Source organism: Rhipicephalus microplus, chromosome 6, assembly GCF_043290135.1.
Source record: "Rhipicephalus microplus isolate Deutch F79 chromosome 6, USDA_Rmic, whole genome shotgun sequence".
Taxonomy (NCBI): Eukaryota; Metazoa; Arthropoda; class Arachnida; order Ixodida; family Ixodidae; genus Rhipicephalus; species Rhipicephalus microplus.
In genome coordinates, this window is record NC_134705.1 from 198,933,816 (window position 1) to 198,953,218 (window position 19,403).

The window sequence follows — 19,403 nt, forward strand, 5'->3', positions numbered from 1 at the left end:
TGTCTTTGAAAAGGAAGTAGAAACACACAAGAACAGTCATTTCAAGCCCAATATGTCGTAAACGTCAGACACAGCCTTGAAAGACAAGGCTACTTGGGATAAGCACAGACTTGGCTATGTCACGTGCATGGAACTGTGCTTCGATTTACCAAACGTTAATTATCAGGATGTGTTAGTACGACAATTTTGATCCTGCAGGATGAAGCTATATATATTCTCATCTTTACGCCTTTGCAAAAAGACAAATGTCCTTGACGTTTGATTTAGTTGTGTCTGACAAAAGAAATGAGCTCCTTGAACAATTCGCCTCCTTTCCTTTTATATTGCTACTTGACAAGTGGTCAATGGTTTGCATATGAGTTTGGCAATTACAAGAATGTGTGATGGATTTCCTAAATGTGAAGTGGATAGATCGGTTCGTCATTCGAATGTTGGAAGCTGTTGGCAGTCATGACCTAGAATATATTCGACATTCATTTAGATATGTAAAGTCAGATTATGCTGTGATAAAGCAGCGACACACACACACACGCATGCACGCGCACACACACACACACACAAAAACGGGCTAGCACCGAACATGCAGCAGTCCCAACAAAAGCCGGAGGTGTGACCTTTCTAGAGCCTGTTGTAAACTCCAGTGCTCTTTGTTGGTGCTGTGGCCGATGACAATTGTGAGGAAGCACGTGCACCCATGGATCTTTTCCCTTTTACGGCAGCACGGCAGCCTCATTGTGAGGACATACCTGTCTCTTCAAGAAACGAGTTAATAAAGCCTCTTGCGAAGGGACTGGGCATCGCACGGCTGGCGGACGCTATTCCACTTTCCTGGCTCACGGAACGGGTTACCCTCCCTCAGCGAAGGAACCAACCCTCGTTAGGGAGAGAGAAACTGGGACAGAGGAATAAACGAGTGCGTCTACTGTGGGAGGTCTCTCTTGCACCAGCCACCAGACGAGGACAACCCCCGGATACCTCCCGCGAGCCAAGGACATCGACGAACAAAGGTGTAAGCCTACCCTTTATCTTCCCAAAACGGGCAGTCCCTCTTTGCAACATTTACACATTATTGCTAATGTAGCAATAAAGTGTTGTTTTGTTAGCTTAGCCTTTTGCTTTATTCGCCCGAACCCGTGTAGCTGCGATGACTGGCGCTAATGGAAGGGGACGTTAATTGTGCACGGTACGACTGTGTGCGGCTGGAACATAGGCTTGGCTTGTGCGTCAGCGGTAAATAGGGCGGACCCCCTTCGCAATAAACGATAATGGTACTGTGCTTGGTAATAGACGGGAAAACCACCAACTTGTTATGCACTTTGCATTGTGTGGTGTCTAGTTATTATCTTGCGCTTCTACCACGCTATATTGCAACTGTCAACATGGTTTTTTGCATGATGTGACACCTATGTCACATCATGGTATTTTTGCAAAGAAACTTCAAGCACTGGCATTCTCTGTGGTGCACCACTTAACTGCTTTGCAGAGGGCCTGGGTTAAAATCCCACTCGATCCTATATATTTATCGTTTTGCATGCTAGGAGTGGTTATGGGCGTGGTGGCTGTTGTGATTTCATAATGGCTTTCTCTGTAAAAAAAAGCTTCGAAGTTACATAAGCTCTGACTTTAACGGAGCAGCATAATGGCGTTATTCGGCCCTGTACGCATCACCCTTAAATTTGCTTACTGTGCTTCACATTGCTGTGAACACCTCAGTCGTGTTGAGAACAAAAAAAATATCTGCCCGTTCAGTTGGCCTAGCTTGCATACTGCAAGTACATTTGCGAAGTACCCACTGACTGCGGCTCGACTTATCATATTGCCAAGTGCCCTCATTGTGTCTGTTAGGCACTGTGTAGCTACATGACTTTGGTGATGCTATGGCTGATAATGCCTCCGATGAATTATGGCTGAGCCCTCTGTAAGGGTGAGCTTCTCTAAATCACCCACTCTTCATGCAATCCTCATCTGTCATGCCCAATGCGATTTCACAGTTCTGCCATGCAACATTTACAATGCTAACTTGATTGCTTGCTTGATGTGACACCTGTGAAGATTCTTTATTTTTATTTTTTAAAGCAGTTTGAAGAATTCTGTGGCTTTGTGGTCGAGTACTTGACTGCGACACAGAATGCCTGATTGGATTCCAGCTCGTACTGCGATTTTTATTCTTTGGATCTACGGGGACTTTCTGCACAGTGTCACAATTTCTGCAACACAGGATCCTTAACGCTGTCGCTTTAATGCTGTCACTAAATTTGATATTCACTGTGAGCACGTGATCATACTAGCTAATAGATAATAGAGAATTTCACGTTTGCTTATGGCCATTAATTTCATGTATCTACATTCAGACTACATATGTTGAAGTGACACAATGTCAACTCTTCTTTCTGGTGCTTTCCAAGTTTACAATCAGTGCTGCTCTTATCACTGGAAGCATTGTGCTGTCATCTTTTATTGTGCTTACCCCTTTCCCCAGCACAGGGTAGCCAGCCAATCTAAGTACTGGATAACCTCCTTGTCCTTCCTTTTCTCCTCCTGCTGAACTGTAGGCTTACTTTAACACTCTTCCAAGCAAACATCAAATGTCCTTGCTAAGGGGTTTACTGCCCCAAGAATGATTGCCGCAAATGTTTAAAAAATTTCTCAAGTACGAGCGGAGCTACAGAGCTTTGTCGCACGCTGCAATGGCATTCGCTCTTCTGTTCCTAAGACTGTGTTGGAAGATCAGCAGGGAGGGGTGGCACAATGAAAAGAAGTTGCATCACGTGTGCATAATAACCAGGACCACTTCTTTTTTTGAACACGTGGCTTACTTTCAGTGCGATTTTGGGTGGGCATGTGATGCCCTACTGTGGCGGCAGCAGTAACCATGCAGCTCACAGTGCTCAAATCAGGCATCGGCTGTGAATTTGGGTATATGGTCAGGTTATTCGAGTATCGTATTTACTTGATTGTACATCGACCCATTTTGCCTCGATTTGAAATTCGAAAGGGGGGCGGGGGGGTGTCGAGAAAGAAAAGAAATAGTCTCTGCATTTTCCGGCACAGCTTCACGGCACAGCTTTCAGGCACTGCCGTGACTCCACCTCGGCACACCAGAATTCGACTATTTTCTTCAGAGACATTGTAAATAATATTTCTTATAAATGGTGCTTGTGCTCCTTTTGTTCTTGTTGTACAATTTTAGAGGGGGGTCGACCTACATTCGAGTCGATATACAGTTGCGTGGATATGGTACATGGCACCATCTGCAGAAAGAGGAGGGAATGATTTCTGGCTGACTTGATGAAGTAATAGTAAACTCCTGGCCGTGTGCTGTGCTATAATGTGTTGCTTAGCATGTTTTCAGGAGTGTCGGTTTCCGATAAACAGCGTTTTTCTAACGATGCTGAAAAAGTGCTACGGGGCCTTTTCATATGCGAAAACTACAGTTTGGTTATGAGACTCATCGTAGTAGGGTGCTTTGGATTGGTTTAGATCACCTGAGGTTTACTAAAACGCACTCGAATTTATGTAACCTAGCATTCCTCTTTTAGAACCAATGAAATGCAGCTGCTGAGATGGGATCAAACCCACAACCTTGATCTTGGTGAACAGTGCCAAACAACAGTGCCATCATGGCACATCCTGTTACGTCATCAATGAAAGAACAGAGCCTGCGTAAAAACTCTCTTATCACTGGCCGCGCAAACGCACTTAGCCTGCTAATGAACAAACGCAGATCGTAGATGATGACATTTGCAGTGTATTCACATTTTTTTTCTTGGGCTCTTCTGTGCCCATTTTTCGCCATGGAGAATATTGTTTGGCTACAATGCTGACCTGCAATGCTGTCAGCCTCTACTTGTTTCAATACTCATGTGTATAAATTTCGCTGAAGGTGTCTGCATTACGTTCATTCACTTGTGTATGACGTGACTTTTTGCTGACTTTTATTCATTTTTCAACCATTTGTGAAGACATCAGCATCACCGGATTTTTTTTTACTCGTAATATGTAGAAAGCATTCAGATTAGGTGGAAGTTCAGGTATAATTAAATTTATATAAGGGTATACATAGCGACAATAATTCAAAACAGCCTACACCCACAATCCCACATCACCTGCCTTTTCTTTCAGGAGTATAGACAGAAATTTGTGAGTGGGTTTCAGCTGCCCTTCATGCAACTTGCACATGCAAAATTGCAATATTTTGGGGGGTGTTTGAGCCCCTCAATTCTGGCTATGTCAACGCTTTTTGCTCCCACATCACAAAACATGCTTTTTAAAAAATGCTAATGACTTCTTCCACAAGAAGCTATCTTAATTGGCTGCCAAGTGCTTGGTTGAGCGAAAGTGTGTTATACACTACATTTTCAAATTGCCACGGCTAGATGTTTACAGGGAGCGGAGAGCACACCTCCTCTTCAGATTGATCTGCAGTACACATGCAGCTAATTCTGCCATGGTATTTCTGTTTGCACTATTTAGGATCCTGCTGTTTGACAGCATATTTAATGAAGTGTAGCTGTAGTTTGTTATCCACTCTGAGTGGGTGCATCCGAAGTGAACGTAGCCACAATGACTTGAGCTCACGGTAAACGAATGTGGGCATGGCCAAACGGCATGTATGTTGTCTCCCCGGACTCAAATGATCACTCTAGATAATTTCATAAGAAAGCCGCACATATATTTCTGGAGGTCACATCAGCGCCCATTCATTCCTGGTGTATGTACACTGTACGCGGCGCACATCACTGGTTTGGGTCCACAGCCTTGGCGGTGCTCCTGATGGCAGCCTGAGCAGACGCGCACGCCTCGGCCACCGCAATCTTCTGCAGGAGTTCGTCCTTCTCGGCACGCATGCGCTCGATCTTGTCTCGGTTCTGCCGCAACCGATTCTCCAGGCTCTGGAGCAGCGGGCCGCTCACAGATTCCGCAATGTTGCACAGAGCCTTGACGAAGACTCGAATGAGAAGACAAAACATTGATTGCATAGGTTGATGGCACAGCCATGTGCACAACTGCACATGGCTGTGCAGTCGTGCGGCATGGCCGAGTGTCGCGACATTTCTGACAAAAAGGAATTGGTCAGCCGATTAGTTGAACATTTTGGTCATTGTCACAAATAGGGTTATACGGATATAAAACAAAATTTTTGGTGCTGCAATCTTCAACCAAACTGAAAGATTGGATGTTCGAATCTGTAGACGGAACCTTTATTCCAGACAGCAAATAGCTGAAAATAATTAAACTTTGGCATGTTTCACAAACTGCTGCATCTAGCGCCTGTGCCATGAAGTTGAAGAGGTAAAGTTAGACAGGACATCGACATGCCAACAATGCCAGCCGTCGCCCAGAGTCTCTCAGCCAGCTCGGCTCCCACCACTGTTCCCAGAACTGCTACAAATGGCACAGGCAGCGAACAATGCCCCAAAGTGGGATAAAGCATCCAATGAGTGGCCACACCTTGCAGCCTTTAGTGGAAGGGGAAGAGTAGAGTGTGAAGGAGAAGACAGGAAAACTTGCACTTTGCATTCACTGCAGTGACTTACGACATTATGGTTTGCGCTGGTGTGCAGCCAATACGTGCTAACAATACTCGTAAAATGCAGCCAACTGTTTTAAAACATGTGAAATGAACTCTGTTTATCGATAAGGGAGTATTTTATGAGTAGAATTTAAATGGTTTCATCACTTGTGCTCTTTTTTTTGTTCAGTGTCCCATTAAGTTACATTTGTGGAGAAACAGCATCGTGCCACTACCATAACTGCGAATTTTGTGCAAGCAAGCCAGGCATCAAAATAAGCAGGTGCACTCACCAGAGTTGTTGTGCATTCTGGTGAGAAGGTCTAAACCCGGAACCTGTTTAGTCATGTTGTACATGTCCTGCTCCTCCTGGCAGAGGATCTCGGGCAGCCGAACCAGGGCATCGAGGCATGCTTGGCTGATGTACGTGCAGGGCACTATGTGCAGGGGAATCTCCATACGCACATACCTGAAAAAAAAAAAAGGGCAGCGCAGCTCCATGGGACACAGTTTGGCATCTACAATTTAGTGCATTCAAGCAAGACGGTTAAAAAGAAGCCCTAACCTAGTTTTTATCAATTTTTTTTTTTCAGAGCTAATATGTATACATATTTTTTTGTTCCTGTTTTTGGCAGGAGGACATTGCTGAATTGAAGTCCGACTTTTGTGCCATCACAATTGTCGATTACTGCTATCTGAAAAGAATATGCAACTTGAAATCACATAATTTTGGCCATGTTGGTATTTGATTTCAATATCTACAGTGCAACACAAGACAAGGACTGAGTGGTGTAAGGGGTCACCATACCATGCCTTGTTGTGTGCTAGATACTCATTTTAAAGGAATAGTTGTCAAAGTTAAGGATCTTGCCTGAAGAAGAAAACATACAGACTGTAAATTTCACTCTGCTTTCATAACGTGTTTCTAAAACTTCTTTTTTTTTTCTCTACTGCTTCATTCAATGTTTTAAATTTGCAATTTTAGCAATGTGCATTCCAGAAAGCTAACTCATTACCACACTTACGATGATATGGCAAAGGCCATTTAACATTTTTCTAATGCTACGACAACTCCAGGTTCCTTAAAGAATTCAGGTATCATAAATTGAGCTGTGATTTGAAGTGTGTGCAACAAACAACACTGCAAATCGGTGCATATAAGAATAGAATAATCTCACCTCTGTGGTTCGCCATTGCTGGCCTGGTTGACAGACTGGAAGCACGTAACTTGAATCTGGTTCAACTGCATTGGAATACATTCACAAATGTGAAACACGTGTGCAAATGAAAAAACTAATACGTGTTTATCAGTAGGCACTGTTGCCATCAGAACGAATTAAACTGCGTTACAGTGATTGAATCGTGGAGCCTATTGTCTCAATGCAACACTAGGGGTGTGAGGAGCCATGATGGACTCACTAATAATTTTATCCACTTGGGATTCTTTGATATGCGCCTATATCTACGCATACAAGCACCAATTGAATTTTGGCACACGAATGTGTTTCTCGCAAATCTATCTATGGCATCTCGGGACAGACAAGTGACAAAGTGCGTTTTTCATCATAAGTGCATCGGTCGCAAGAATTCAAAATGTTAAAAAGATAAGATGCGCCAACCTGCAAGTCATGTTCTAAACTGCTGAACTATGGGCACACACATTGCATATTTCCACTGCCGATGGCTTACCTTAGATGTAGCATCTTCGCTGAACACGGAGAATATGAGACCCACAAATCCTTCGTCCATCATTTGGTATATGGCTTGGGTCTGAACATCTGCGCACCGAAATTTTGCAGAAGTCGCTCAAAAGACGTCGTGGCATTTAAAAGACGAGAGGGAAGGAGAGGGAGTTACGCGATTAAACGGTGGCTCGACGCCTATTTTTGAAACTAGAAAAACAAAGGGGCACCAACCAACGTGCGATGGCCACACTGTGATGTGCGGGTGAGAATGGTACCAGCCTAGAACTCTCATCGGTTTCCTCAAGTTTATTGCGAGTGTCTGAAACAAAGCGAAACAGAGACATAAAAGCTAAGCATAGGGCACCTTGTCGCACGAAAGCGCCGCAGGTACACACACCTCAGCCTGTGTTGAAGCGTCCGAGAGTTGCTCGGGGGAAATTTCGACGCGGTCTTTCCTCTTGTCGGATCTCCGCAGCAATATCACCGCAGATATGTGGGCCACCTTCATTTCGTCGATCTGAGCAATTTGACGACCAACAAGCGACGTTAACGATCACGCGTGAATACGACTTTGACAGGCAATCCGAAACTCCTTAGCGCTCACCTCTCCGATGAGGAGCCCCATGACCTCCTCCTTCTCCGTGGAAAGCGCATGGCTCAGGCAGACCATGTAAACATCCGCGGACAGATTAACCCGTACTGTTGACATTGTTGCAGCTCCGTGATTAACTTAACGCTTTAAACAAATGTGTCGGCAGGCGGGACATTTCACAGGCACTCTAGCTCAGCCATTGCCCAGCTTCAAATTTCGGCTCGATTTGGCTCTTGAATGACCGCCTGGCAGGTAACTTCGCGACAAAAGACTTAAATCTCGGAGGCATTGTACGTGAAGCGTAGAGCTAAATTTGCAACTAATTGTTTAAACAAACTGAACATTTTTATAACTGCCTTATGTTCTAGTTTTTGTATACGTATTATGTAATAGTGGAAACAAAAACATTAGTTTTTTACGCAAAATATTAGCTATCACTATCATCATGAAAGAAAGTGGCGCCGGACAAGCATGGAGGTCGGTCTGCTGCGTTTGCACTATAGTGAACTAGAAGTTCACTATAGTTTGCACGCGTGAACTTGTTTATTGTGTACAACCTCCGCGTCTGCTAAAAGCCACGTTCCTTTTTTTCACAGAGCGGATTGAAGCGGTTGACAAGTAAAACGTAAGTCTGTGACAGAGTTCCTGCGCTAGTTCACCCGTCGAATGATTTGCGCTAGCTGCTTCAAGTTTCGTCTAGTTGAGTTGTGTCAACTTTCGTGTTGTAATTGCCGTCTGCCGGAGTGACTTGATGGCTTGTGGCTCATCTTAGTTTCATTTTGCGGTTGTCAGACCTTTGTGACGTCAAGTACTTAGAAGTAAGAGGCACGGCGCTGACAAGTTCATAGTAAAGCAGAGCTGCGCAAAATGTGCCGTACGTACTCAAAAAGTATTCTTGCCTGCTCACTTCCCTGGTGGCTCATTCGCACTCATATTCGCAACTACACTGTGCTCGCAACCTTCAAATGAGTGTCAGTGCCTTTCTATGGTTCGGACCCAACGGATCGAAGGCCTTATGCCGTGGTTTCTCAAAGTGGGTTCCGCGAGCCACTGATTAATCTTTCCTGGTTCCACACTCGCCAAGGTGCGACTACCTAGGTGTGACCGTTCTAAGGAGCCCCCATTATTCCCGCCCATTTGTTGGTGCAAGAAAAGTGAGTTCAATTGCTCCTTTGCAATTCGCGAAGACGCCTGTGCTCATGAGTTTACTGCATGTGAATCTAACTTGAAGCGAATGAATGATGCTTCCGTAAAAGTAAGTGACAGGGGAGGCGTTCCTTGGCACCTAATGGACCATAGCAGTGTTCCCTGGGACCAACTTGCATGAGAACCCGTGCCTCATGTTTTTCCACTACACTGGCTCTTTCGCAGAGGAACCGCCAGCGGCTGACGTGCGACCATGGTTCTACCAGCGTTGTACGCTGCGCTGCGCGTTTACGCGCCCTACGTCACCTTCCCGGTGGCCCTGGTCGTCGGCATCATCGGCTACAACATCGAGGGCCTCATTTCGGACCGACGCACTCCCAACAAGAAGACGAGCATTGACGAAGAGCGCAAGGAGCGGCTACTGCACGAGTTGGACTTGCAGCAGGACGTCACGCAAGTCGAGAGGCTCAAAGACAAGAGCTTCGTGCCCAAAACGGTGCTAGAGAGGAACGTCTCGCCTTCGCTTAGGACGCTAGACACGTGATTGCTGGTATATCTGGCGCAGGTGTAGCTCGTAAACAGACTATGGCCTCTTAAGCACTGTTTTGGAAAGCATGTTTGGCCTAAAAGGCGTGCTAGTAGTGTGAATGTTCGAGGCATCGACGTAGTGTAAACAGACTTAGATTTCCTAAATGTTGTGTTGGGGGAAAGCTTTATTGGACAAGAAGGTATCGTAGAAGTGTGAATGTTATTCTCGTTGATTGTGATAATGGCACTCTTCTGGATGCTGTCGATTCCCGCCGTCTTTTCAACTATGATTGGGCTCTCCAATTGACTGGAAATGCCACCATTACAGAATTAGACGATATGGCAGATTCTGACAATGTCCGGGATAGCACCCTTCTCGAGGGATGAGAAGGAAAGAATGTTTCGTAGAATACTTGCGAGGCTTAACAGCCTAGGTTTCTGGGCAAATTTGCCTGGTCGGGATACTACCACTGGCCAAATCTGGCAATGGAGGTCTTTCTGTGTCTTGAATGTGTTGATGTAATTTCTGGTGCCCTGGCTTGGTATGACGAGAGCTCGTGATCAGATGGTATAGTGTGTGCCTGGAGAACACCAAAAGAGAAGGTATGACTGTTTCTTTATGAAGCTTTTCTTCTGTTTTTAATGAGGTAGAACATGCAAAAGATGAAATACGCTTCCCACAGCAAAAGGTGGGAATGCATGTTCTCTTTTTTTTCTATTTAAATGTGTTCTGACACAACAATAATCACAGTTTCATTACATTGGTTTGCTGCATGATAAATTGCAAATAGTTACCTTAAAGGGACTGTCTACCTTACTTCACTGCTTTTATGTTTTGTGTCGCAACAGACAGCGTACCATCTGAAGTGTCTAACCATGCAGATCTTTCTCTGGAAAGTGTGTGGAAATTTTTAAAACATGTTTTTAGATCTCCATTCAATCTCCTTCTATCGGTAAAGGCGATGACAATTGTAATGAGTCGAAAATTGAAACTGTGTTTCATTTTTGCAGTGTTAATCAAGTTATGTTTATTAATTCAAAAAATACCTTAGCGGTCATTGAAGGCAGGCACACTCTTTTTTGTTGTTTTTATGGGCGGCAAAGGAAGCTTTGCTTGCGTTTCTTTGCCGCTTGCAGGCAGGCTTACAGGCGAACATGCTGCCGGGCGCCTCTTTGAAAGTGTGAAAGAAAAAAGCAAATATTAGTCTCTGGCACAAAATAAAGCTGCCTCATGTGCGGAAAATACCATTCCAAGTCACACAGGTTTGTTTTTATATAGCAAAAGAGTCAGTCAACCTGCATGGATTACTTGTCCTACCAGTAGATTTACCACACTGCTGTTGGGTGATGCTAATGGTCATTTTTGTCGACTTTCAACATCAAGTTAAAATTATAATGCCTTTTTATAGGACAAAAGCGCATGCTTTGGCGTCAATGTGATGTTCTAATTTGCAGCACAATCAGAAAAATTTTTTCTAGCACCAAACAGTTTGTTTAAGGCATAGAAAGTGCACGTTATGGGAGAAGAATTGGTTATTGTTAACAACATTCATATCTGCCATTTTTTTGCGTGTTAAAAATTTAGATGCATTTTTTTACACTTTATGACTTCTTCCGAGTACAATGATTGATATTGCCACAGGAAATTAACGCACCTCCAATTAACGCACCTCCACCAGAAAATGTAACGAATGTAGCAGCCTCACAACAAGGGTGTTCTATTTACATGGTTTATTAAGGGCGAACTTGTGCCCAAAGTGAACGACGCACAGCAATCAAGAAGATCCAAGGGCAGCCGTCCTCGTGAGTCTCTGCCTTCGAGCACCCTCGTTCTCTTCTTCTTCACGCACGTTGGCTGTTCGGCGGAGTACCGGGCGCATGCAGGGCCGGCTCGTGCATTGCGGCTGGCTTCGTCGCTCGTAGTCGTGCCGTTAGCGTTTCTCTGGTTCCCAACGTCCGCGTTGCACGGAGCAATGGTAATTTCTTGTGGCAATATGAATCTGTCTCCGCTCCAGAGCCCTGTATCTGTAATGTTGCTTTGGAATGTTCAACTGAATAAAACACTGGAGAGCCACTTTTGCTGGATAGTGTGGAGTTATCAGCATTATGTCTGGACAACGTAGAACTAATGATTGATATGTGGTGTTTAATGTACCAAACCAATGTAGAACTAATAACTGTGTGCTTCTGTTGCTAATGTTAGTCAACACAAACAAGTATTTATAAATTTTGGGACAAAAGTGAGCTCTCTAGGTTCCATACTTGTGATTAGCCCTGCCGTTCTCTCTAGCAAGCACCGATTTATTTTTCGTGCCTCTTGCAGCCACTGTGGAAGAGTGTGCTTAGTTTGAATGTCAAAGAATGGTATATTTTGATGAAGAGTCTTCAGACACTCGGAGGTCATGTTTAATGTACGGAAAAACACATCATACTCTGTTAGGTAAATTGCTACTTGGCATGAGTTATGGCTGGAGTCTCTCGTACTTATGTGTGGCATTGTTTGGCAACTCATTGGCTCAATGACCGTGTGGTATCCTGTTACTGAAGACAAGGTTGTGGATTTAGTTACCGCTCACAGCTTCCGCATTCTGTAGTTGCGCTGTTCACAGGTTTTACCTTTCTGCTCCACTGGTTAAAGTACATACTTTGAATGATTAAGCGTAGAATGTCATGCTTTAATAGTGGGCTCTCATTGTACCTTCTCAGACCTAGCCTAAAGTAATTAGAAACTATCCATAAACAGCTGTACAACTCAATTTATTCATAGTTAAGAGATTGATACTTTCAAAAACAAAAGCTTTATAGACTGTGGGAATTGAGGCTAGCTTGCTGCTTTTGCGCGGGCTTTGCCGCCTTTTCTGCTGTTCTCATGTCTTGACATGCCTCCCGTCCTTCGCTGTCTGCCGCGCTGGGGGAGCTGAGTGACGTTTAACCCTCTCACCCGGTAGTGAATGTTGATTGTGGCGCCGCGCGCGGAGTCTCCCGAGAGGTTTTCGCGCGCTGAGTCGGGAGCGGGCAGATAGATACTCTCCGGGACTGCAGACGGTGAGCCAAGCAATCTTTTCCGTCCGTCGACTCCCGTTCGCCGGGGCTCGTCGGAGGTGATGGAATTTATTTCAAGAATCAGTGAGACAGACAAATGTGGGAATAAGAGTGTCCTCTTTTGTGATACCACATTCTCTTCTGTCCTTTATTTTGCATGCCCCACTTTTGTTTTGCAATGATTAAAGGCTTTTTTTTCCCTTCATAATCGAGCTTGAATGAAGAATGATTTTACGTAATTTCTGACAAGGAAACAATGAACTACTATTTCGTTGCGTGAACACAGAAAATGTTATGCCAATATTCACTGCATTGCACATAAAAAGCAGAGTGTAGGAGTAAAGGCGATCACATCGGCATGTTTTGCTTGTCGTCGGCCTCCTGTGTGCCGTCGCTTGACTTGTTGATTTCGGCAGCCACTTCGGTGAATAGAGTGTCCCACGTCCACACCGTGTCTGGCTGTAAAGATATCAAGTCTGTAAGCTGGCAGGGCGGCTCATTTACAAAATGGTAACATGCCTGGGCAGTTGATGAAAAGAGGCATGGTTATTGTGTCACAGATAGCATCATTCTTCGGTTCTATACTACCCTTGAAGGATTGCCAGTTTCCTATAATCGAGAGAATGGGGCAAGTAGCTTTGGTACTACATTGTGAAGAAAGCAAGAAGCTGTGACATGACATAACTTGGCCAGTGGTTCTTTTCTGCAGAACTATACGGGATGTAAAAAATCTTCACTAACCAGGCTTTTCCGGTGTCCCGTCAAGTGTGGTTTATTTGTTTTTGTGTGACTGAAGGGAACTTTTCATAAGCGCAAGAACCTGGTTCATTGGATTCGTTCCACTATACCACTGTTTCGTCCGCATGGGAATCTTTCACGGACATTATCGTGTTGCATTGAATCTACGCTAACACTATGTTGGCATTATTTAACAGTTTTGTGCTCTGTAAATTTGAAGCAAGTTCATCTGTGGCAGTTCTATGCAAGAGGCATCACTTTCATTGGGACGAAAGCACCACATTTCATAGCCACAGAGAACTGTTTTAACTATGATGTTGCAGTGAAATAGAAAATTTGAGTGGTGTGGCCAGCTGATACACTTTGCCCTCTAAATTTATTTGGGAGGAAAGTTTTTGAATGATTCGTGAAGCTGACTCGGATACCACAATTTTTAAAATAGTAGAGAAAACCACACGAAGCTAAACGAAAGAATACTGTATGGTAATAGCTCATGAATGGGTATGTGCATGCATTAGATGAATGTACTATCATGAACAGTATGAGCGAAATATTGAGTTAATGCTTTTTTTATGATTACCTGTATAATACTGATATGAATGTGATGTATTGATATTCCGCTGATATGTTTCTGCTTGATCATTTATATTGTTATGACCACTTTGTGGGGGCCCTTGCCAGCCGCTATGAACATGAAAACATAGCGTCGTTGTCCTAGCTCATATCGCTTCCCATGGGTGTGCGCAGGGTTTCTCTTCAGTATGGGCGATGGTTCATAGCAGCATCCCCTCTATATTGTGCAAATGTACAAAGCTGAATTCGCCCCCCTCTCTTCGTATTACGTCAATGCATAGAGATAGCTATGCCCCATTCTCTCGTCCCCCGATGCACACGCCTATATCACTTCCATCTATACATTCTTTACCTCCTTGAGGTATTCTTCAGGGGTCAGGTACTTTGCGAGCAGTCTGAGGTCACATCCATCCTGCAAGTGAAATTGAGAGATGGGTGAGAAATATGGACTACTTTTTAGTGCACAAGCTGCAAAACATTTCAGAAATGCAGAAGGGTAAGGACAGACAAGTTGGTTTGAGTCCTACGTTGTCACCGTTCTCGGGCACTGCCACTCACAAGTGTTGCGAACGCTGTCTGCTTCAGCAGCTCATTGTCCAGTTGCTGGAACGTGTCGACACGATTCACAGGGACGCTGCAAAGGAACGTAAACACGGCTTAATCTTCTGCTTTATTGCTTTCACATTTCAACTGGCATAAAGTGAGCATTTGCTACTGCTGAGAAGTGAACTTAATTTCTTCAATATTTTTTTTTTTCAAAAGCTTGCCCCAAGGCTTCGGAAAAATACATGTAAATTTGGTTTGTGTATAAGGTCTAATAATAAATGGTGTTAAGGTCCACGGATCCGGCACTTAAGCTTGGGTGGCTGGCCTGGCCTGAGGCACGTTGCACGAAAATGGTGAAGATGGCTTATTTGCAGGCCTGTAAAAGTCCACTATCCTTCACTATTGTTTTCTTTAGAAGATAGATGTGTCCTCACACTAAGACATTTTATGGTACTCAATGTTTAGGTGGTTATTTTGGTTTCTTAATGGCCAATTAATAGACACTGCAATTTTATTTAATTGAGTGACTGAGGCGCCTACTAAGACTGGTGTTTCTTTTGATGCTGTATTGAACAGGAACAAATACTATAGCAGACCACCCACTCCAGTGACATCTCGTAGGTGTGTCTCAACCACGCGTTGCTCTTGATGCCACTCGGTCTCGGAGTCCATTGGTTTGGGCCGTTGATCAAGCTACCGGTCGGCTCCTAAACCTGAGTTTATTAACTGCCCTGACAATGCACATAAGTTTGCATGTTCAGAAATTCTAACATTGCTTTCATAACTAAATATGAAGCTTCTTACTTCCAGTTGTGCTTGTTTATTGCTTACAACCAGGAAATGTGCAATATGGTAGATGTATAATGCCACAGTCTCGTGCTTGTTCTCATGATCGAAATTGAAGATTGAGTTTGGCAAAAAATAATAATTTTAATAATGATTTATTCAACCAAATAGGGCTATTACAAACACTGAATAAGGTAGGCCGTACCTTATTGCACATGGTACTGTGAGTTTATTTATTTTATGCACTGTATCTTACAGGCCTCTAAAGGCATTGTGTAAAGTGGTAATGCAATGCAATGATAAAACGTACAATAATTATAAAACAAAATGAACCAATGAATAGGCTGCCTTCTTTGTGTAAGAAACTAATGATGTTTGATTTGAGCCTGTGGGAGCGTGGTATAAATGTCTCTTGGTGCTCTCCGTCCTCTTGAATGTTTCATAACATCTTGCCCCTGGTCCTGGAATGCAACATCTATAACTCTTAGTTGCATTCGAATAAATTAACCCTAAGATTGTTGCTACGTTGACTCATTCATGAACCTTCATTGGTATTTTCAAGACATTGAAGGAAAATGCAAGTGAAACAATAAGTTAGTGCAGGCTGATGAGTTACACTCTGAAAACTCTAGCATCAGTAATGTCACCACTGTGGGTTTATTAATAGATAAAATAAATGTCAGCAGTTTCACTTCTAGATTTCTTGCTGAATTCTGTCATTGATGTCACAAATTTTAAAGTGCTTCTTAGCTTCAATGAAATTTGCTGAAACTTGGTAAGTCAAGTTTTCTGCTTCCTCAAAAGACAATGGGCTTCATTTTTAATGATTAGTAACTACATAAGGCCTAGTTGATGCCATCAAAGTGTTACATCATAGTGACTGTTGCAGAACCTTAAAGGTGGCGTCACCATCTGCACTTTCTTTTTGCACCTCTTCCTGAAGCAAGCTTGGTGTTTTGGCCATCATGTCATAGTAATTCACTGATATGAAGAAAAGAAATTCGTTTTTCTCTTCAGCGTCAGTTCAAGTTCACTCATTTAATTTTTTTGAGTGTCATGCAAATTTAGCTTACCTCGGAGCTTGAGCCACTTGAGCGGTAAAATCTTCGCGCTCAAAGTCTCCCAAGTCTGGTATGCTGGGGATCTCTGAAAAAGCAACAGAAGCTCACCTCCTGGCATAGTAAAGGGAAGCGAGGATGCCGAACGTCGCATTCTTGCCTTACCCGAATCAGAGTCGTCTCTTTCTAAGACGGTCTCATTTTTGGTCAACTTTGGAACTTCGCTGAAGCAATAGAAAAGAAAGAACAACTGGCATATTAAGCGCTTTTCCAGAATTACAGAAAATGAAGTCCTTTGACTGCTGTCATTCTGTACTAAAAATTTCCAGCTTGTTATTGATATGCTTGAACCAGTGACATGTTCCTTACTAGGTTAATATGTTACATGCTGAGTATAACATGCAGAACTTCATGAAATTTACACACTCAGTGATTTGTGTTGAAAACTGTAACCTGTTGAAGTAGGTTTGAAAGGTACATTGATAAAAAAAAGTCACCACGTTAATTGCATGTAATGTTTTTTTTTTTTCAACCACTATACTAACCTTCGATATCTCTCTTGCAGGAGGTGATCACAGAATGCAATTGCTTCACTAGCTACACAGAGCTCTTTAGCATCGCTTGTCACTAGTGATATTGTGTAAGACCGAACACGTATATCTTGAGAAACTTCGAGCACGAACTAAGACAGGGACAAGGGTGACATGTCGTTCGCTCACTTTTGTTCTCGTCTTAGTTAGCGCTCGACGTTTCTCAAGATGACTTTGTGTATTTATGATCTAAGATTGTTTTGACAGTGCAGGGAGGCAGTTTTATCTAGGATGGCATCGCTTGACAAGTACTATTTTGGTGCACATGACAGGAGAGCATACTTGGCACTAAATTTAAAGTGGTGCAGTAGGACAGGGGTGGCATAGGCACGCATACATAATGGAGACACATAAGCGCTGACCACCAACTGTATTATGTTAATTCGCACTATTTTTTCTTATCACATTATAACTTTATGTGCTGTGTACCTCCACTGCAAAAGCTTTCTGGCGGCAATATATTCAGTAATATAATTACCTTTCAGAAACTAAATGCACCATCAATTTCAGAAAGGTGTAGAGGATATTTCCTCATGTGACAAACTGAACTAACCTAAAGTTTGGTGGGAAAGAATTTTACCTTTTGGCAAATTGAGTGCTCCAAAAACACTATCAGACGAGTGTGCAGATCGTTGCACTTTTTTGGAGCATCACCACTACTCTGCATTGCCCCCTCATTGCTGTTGTCATTTAGTTATTGCTTTTTGGGCAATTTCATCACGTTAACTGCTGTGATCACACTAAAACTGGCCAGTGTATCGAACAGTTGGTATCCGGTGTCCATGTGGTAACTGCTCTGTTATAACGTTTGATCATTTCATTGACCTTAAAACACCTTTTTTGATACAGACACATGTTTGTGTTGCTCATTTTAAGTAGAAAATTGAGAATCTTGGTAGATTTCATCAGAGATTCCAATATTACTGCTTTGCCAAAGGTCGCACTTTAGGTGATAGCAACAAACTTTTCGTTTTTTTTACTTGCGTGGAGTATGTACATTAGCACCGAAAATTACTTACAGTTTGAAAGGAAGCCACCATGAAATATTTTGGCAAAGCTCGTATTTATTCTTATGGTGTAACCAACCAGAGTATGTGCCTCAAAGTGACCATCCTCTTTCAATACCTCCAAGCTAATGTGTGAGCCAACACACCCATTCTCAGAAAAAGTGTCGTTCTTATGGGTACGCCAAAAGTGAAGCATGCTTGCAAATGACACACAAGGAACTCACATCGGGACGGTGCTCTGGGGACGTGCAGACGGCCGTCTGAAGCTGTGAGTTGGCAAAAAGGGGAGAGATATGTAGGGGTCATCCAATTAGGTGCGACATTGTGCGAGTGTGTCAGCGTCATGCCACCTCAGGTGAAAGTTTCCCACTGGCTTTTAGCCGGTTCACATTGGTCTAAAACATTTCTAACTGCTTAGTGCTGCAATGAATAATTTTTCATTTTGATTGTGGTCGAGTATGAGAAACACTGATATAACGAATTATCACACATAGCGAAGTAATCTAAAAGCTTCTCAGCAGTCATCAGCATGCGTTGATGCATACTGATCATAATGGAGGTACTATTTTCAATTGGGTCAGAAATATGGCTTCATCATAATGAAGCTCAGAAGCAGTATAATGGCGTTTCATGCTTAAGTTTAAATTATTTTAATTGTTGCATGTGAGAATGATTTGCATGCTATCAGGCCAAAAACATCAAGTTAGAGATGAACTCATGCAATATTCAGCTAGCTATTTAAACAGCCATCCGGTACACTTTATGTTAATGCAGTGATGCAGTTTATTTCACTTTGTTTGCTTGGATTAATGTTTTAGTTGCCAGTAATAGCCAATTGAACATGAATACTTTTTTTCTCTATTACTTGTACCAAAGTTCTATGGTTTCACATGCTGCAGGAGAAGTAAAAGCAGTAAGAAGAGATATTGTGACTAGAATTGTGTTGCAAAATTTTCACCTGAGGCAGGTAAGTGATATCGGGGGCCGTGCATACTACAACCTAGTGTGGTTTATAGAATGTACTCTCAAATTCAAACTATTATGATTGAAAATTTCAGTTGACAAACCGAAACAGCCCAGACGACGAACTATCCTCCGCCGCCCATCCGCTATTTCTTCTCGGTTTAGGAGGAGCTTTGGAAGCTTCACCGCTCTGCAAGCGAAATGACAATTCAAGAGAGTTGTCATCAAAAACTCGATAATTGTGCATTAATTAATCGGACGTACTCCATTTGATGCGAATGCGTTGGTGGGTAAGTCGGCGGTGTTGTTTCCGAATATGTTTAGCCGGCGCGCACGACTGCTAAAGGTCTGGAAAAAAATCGGAGCAGTAAAGACGTTGATAACGATTGCAAATTATCTCGGGTAGGCTCGCAATCGCGGCTAGCTGGGACATACTTTCTTGACGGGAGACTCCAAATCGTCGAGGTCGTCTGCATCCATGACAGGAGCGTAAACAAATCCGTTGCTAGGCAATGTACACTCGTATTTAAACATGATTTTTGTGACGTAGTGGAGCCTCTGAGACTTGTAACTAATAAATTGAAAGAAAAACTTTCCTGACAAATAATGTTTGCCACTACATATTTATAATATAAAG

General features: G+C 43.1%; 3 protein-coding genes across 5 annotated transcripts; 1 reads left to right on the top strand and 2 right to left on the bottom strand.

Annotated features, from left to right (window-relative positions):
- Positions 1 to 4,650: 4,650 nt before the first annotated feature.
- Positions 4,651 to 8,012, bottom strand: LOC119166880 (lys-63-specific deubiquitinase BRCC36-like). The gene is made up of 7 exons (XM_037418265.2): positions 7,802 to 8,012; positions 7,595 to 7,714; positions 7,429 to 7,516; positions 7,202 to 7,290; positions 6,691 to 6,755; positions 5,806 to 5,981; positions 4,651 to 4,948 (listed from the first exon to the last, which is right to left on the bottom strand). The coding sequence occupies exons 1-7, from the start codon at positions 7,904 to 7,906 to the stop codon at positions 4,737 to 4,739; spliced, it is 855 nt and encodes a 284-aa protein (XP_037274162.2). The 5' UTR covers positions 7,907 to 8,012; the 3' UTR covers positions 4,651 to 4,736.
- Positions 8,013 to 8,266: 254 nt separating this feature from the next.
- Positions 8,267 to 9,986, top strand: LOC119166881 (small integral membrane protein 12-A). Of its 2 annotated transcripts, none has more exons than XM_037418266.2 (2): positions 8,267 to 8,414; positions 9,161 to 9,986. In XM_037418266.2, the coding sequence occupies exon 2, from the start codon at positions 9,189 to 9,191 to the stop codon at positions 9,477 to 9,479; it is 291 nt and encodes a 96-aa protein (XP_037274163.1). In that variant the 5' UTR covers positions 8,267 to 8,414; positions 9,161 to 9,188; the 3' UTR covers positions 9,480 to 9,986. The 2 variants fall into 2 exon arrangements, with proteins under 2 accessions (XP_037274163.1, XP_075723652.1); XM_075867537.1 differs by lacking the exon at positions 8,267 to 8,414 and adding an exon at positions 8,753 to 8,943.
- Positions 9,987 to 12,607: 2,621 nt separating this feature from the next.
- IFT43 (intraflagellar transport 43) lies at positions 12,608 to 19,312 on the bottom strand. 2 transcript variants are annotated; one of them, XM_037419621.2, is made up of 9 exons: positions 19,202 to 19,312; positions 19,031 to 19,114; positions 18,871 to 18,956; positions 18,028 to 18,069; positions 16,372 to 16,430; positions 16,222 to 16,294; positions 14,375 to 14,450; positions 14,169 to 14,228; positions 12,608 to 12,964 (listed from the first exon to the last, which is right to left on the bottom strand). In XM_037419621.2, exons 1-9 carry the CDS (start codon positions 19,298 to 19,300, stop codon positions 12,854 to 12,856), a joined length of 690 nt encoding a protein of 229 aa, XP_037275518.2. In that variant the 5' UTR covers positions 19,301 to 19,312; the 3' UTR covers positions 12,608 to 12,853. The 2 variants fall into 2 exon arrangements, with proteins under 2 accessions (XP_037275518.2, XP_075723646.1); XM_075867531.1 differs by lacking the exon at positions 18,028 to 18,069.
- Between the last annotated feature and the right edge of the window lie 91 nt (positions 19,313 to 19,403).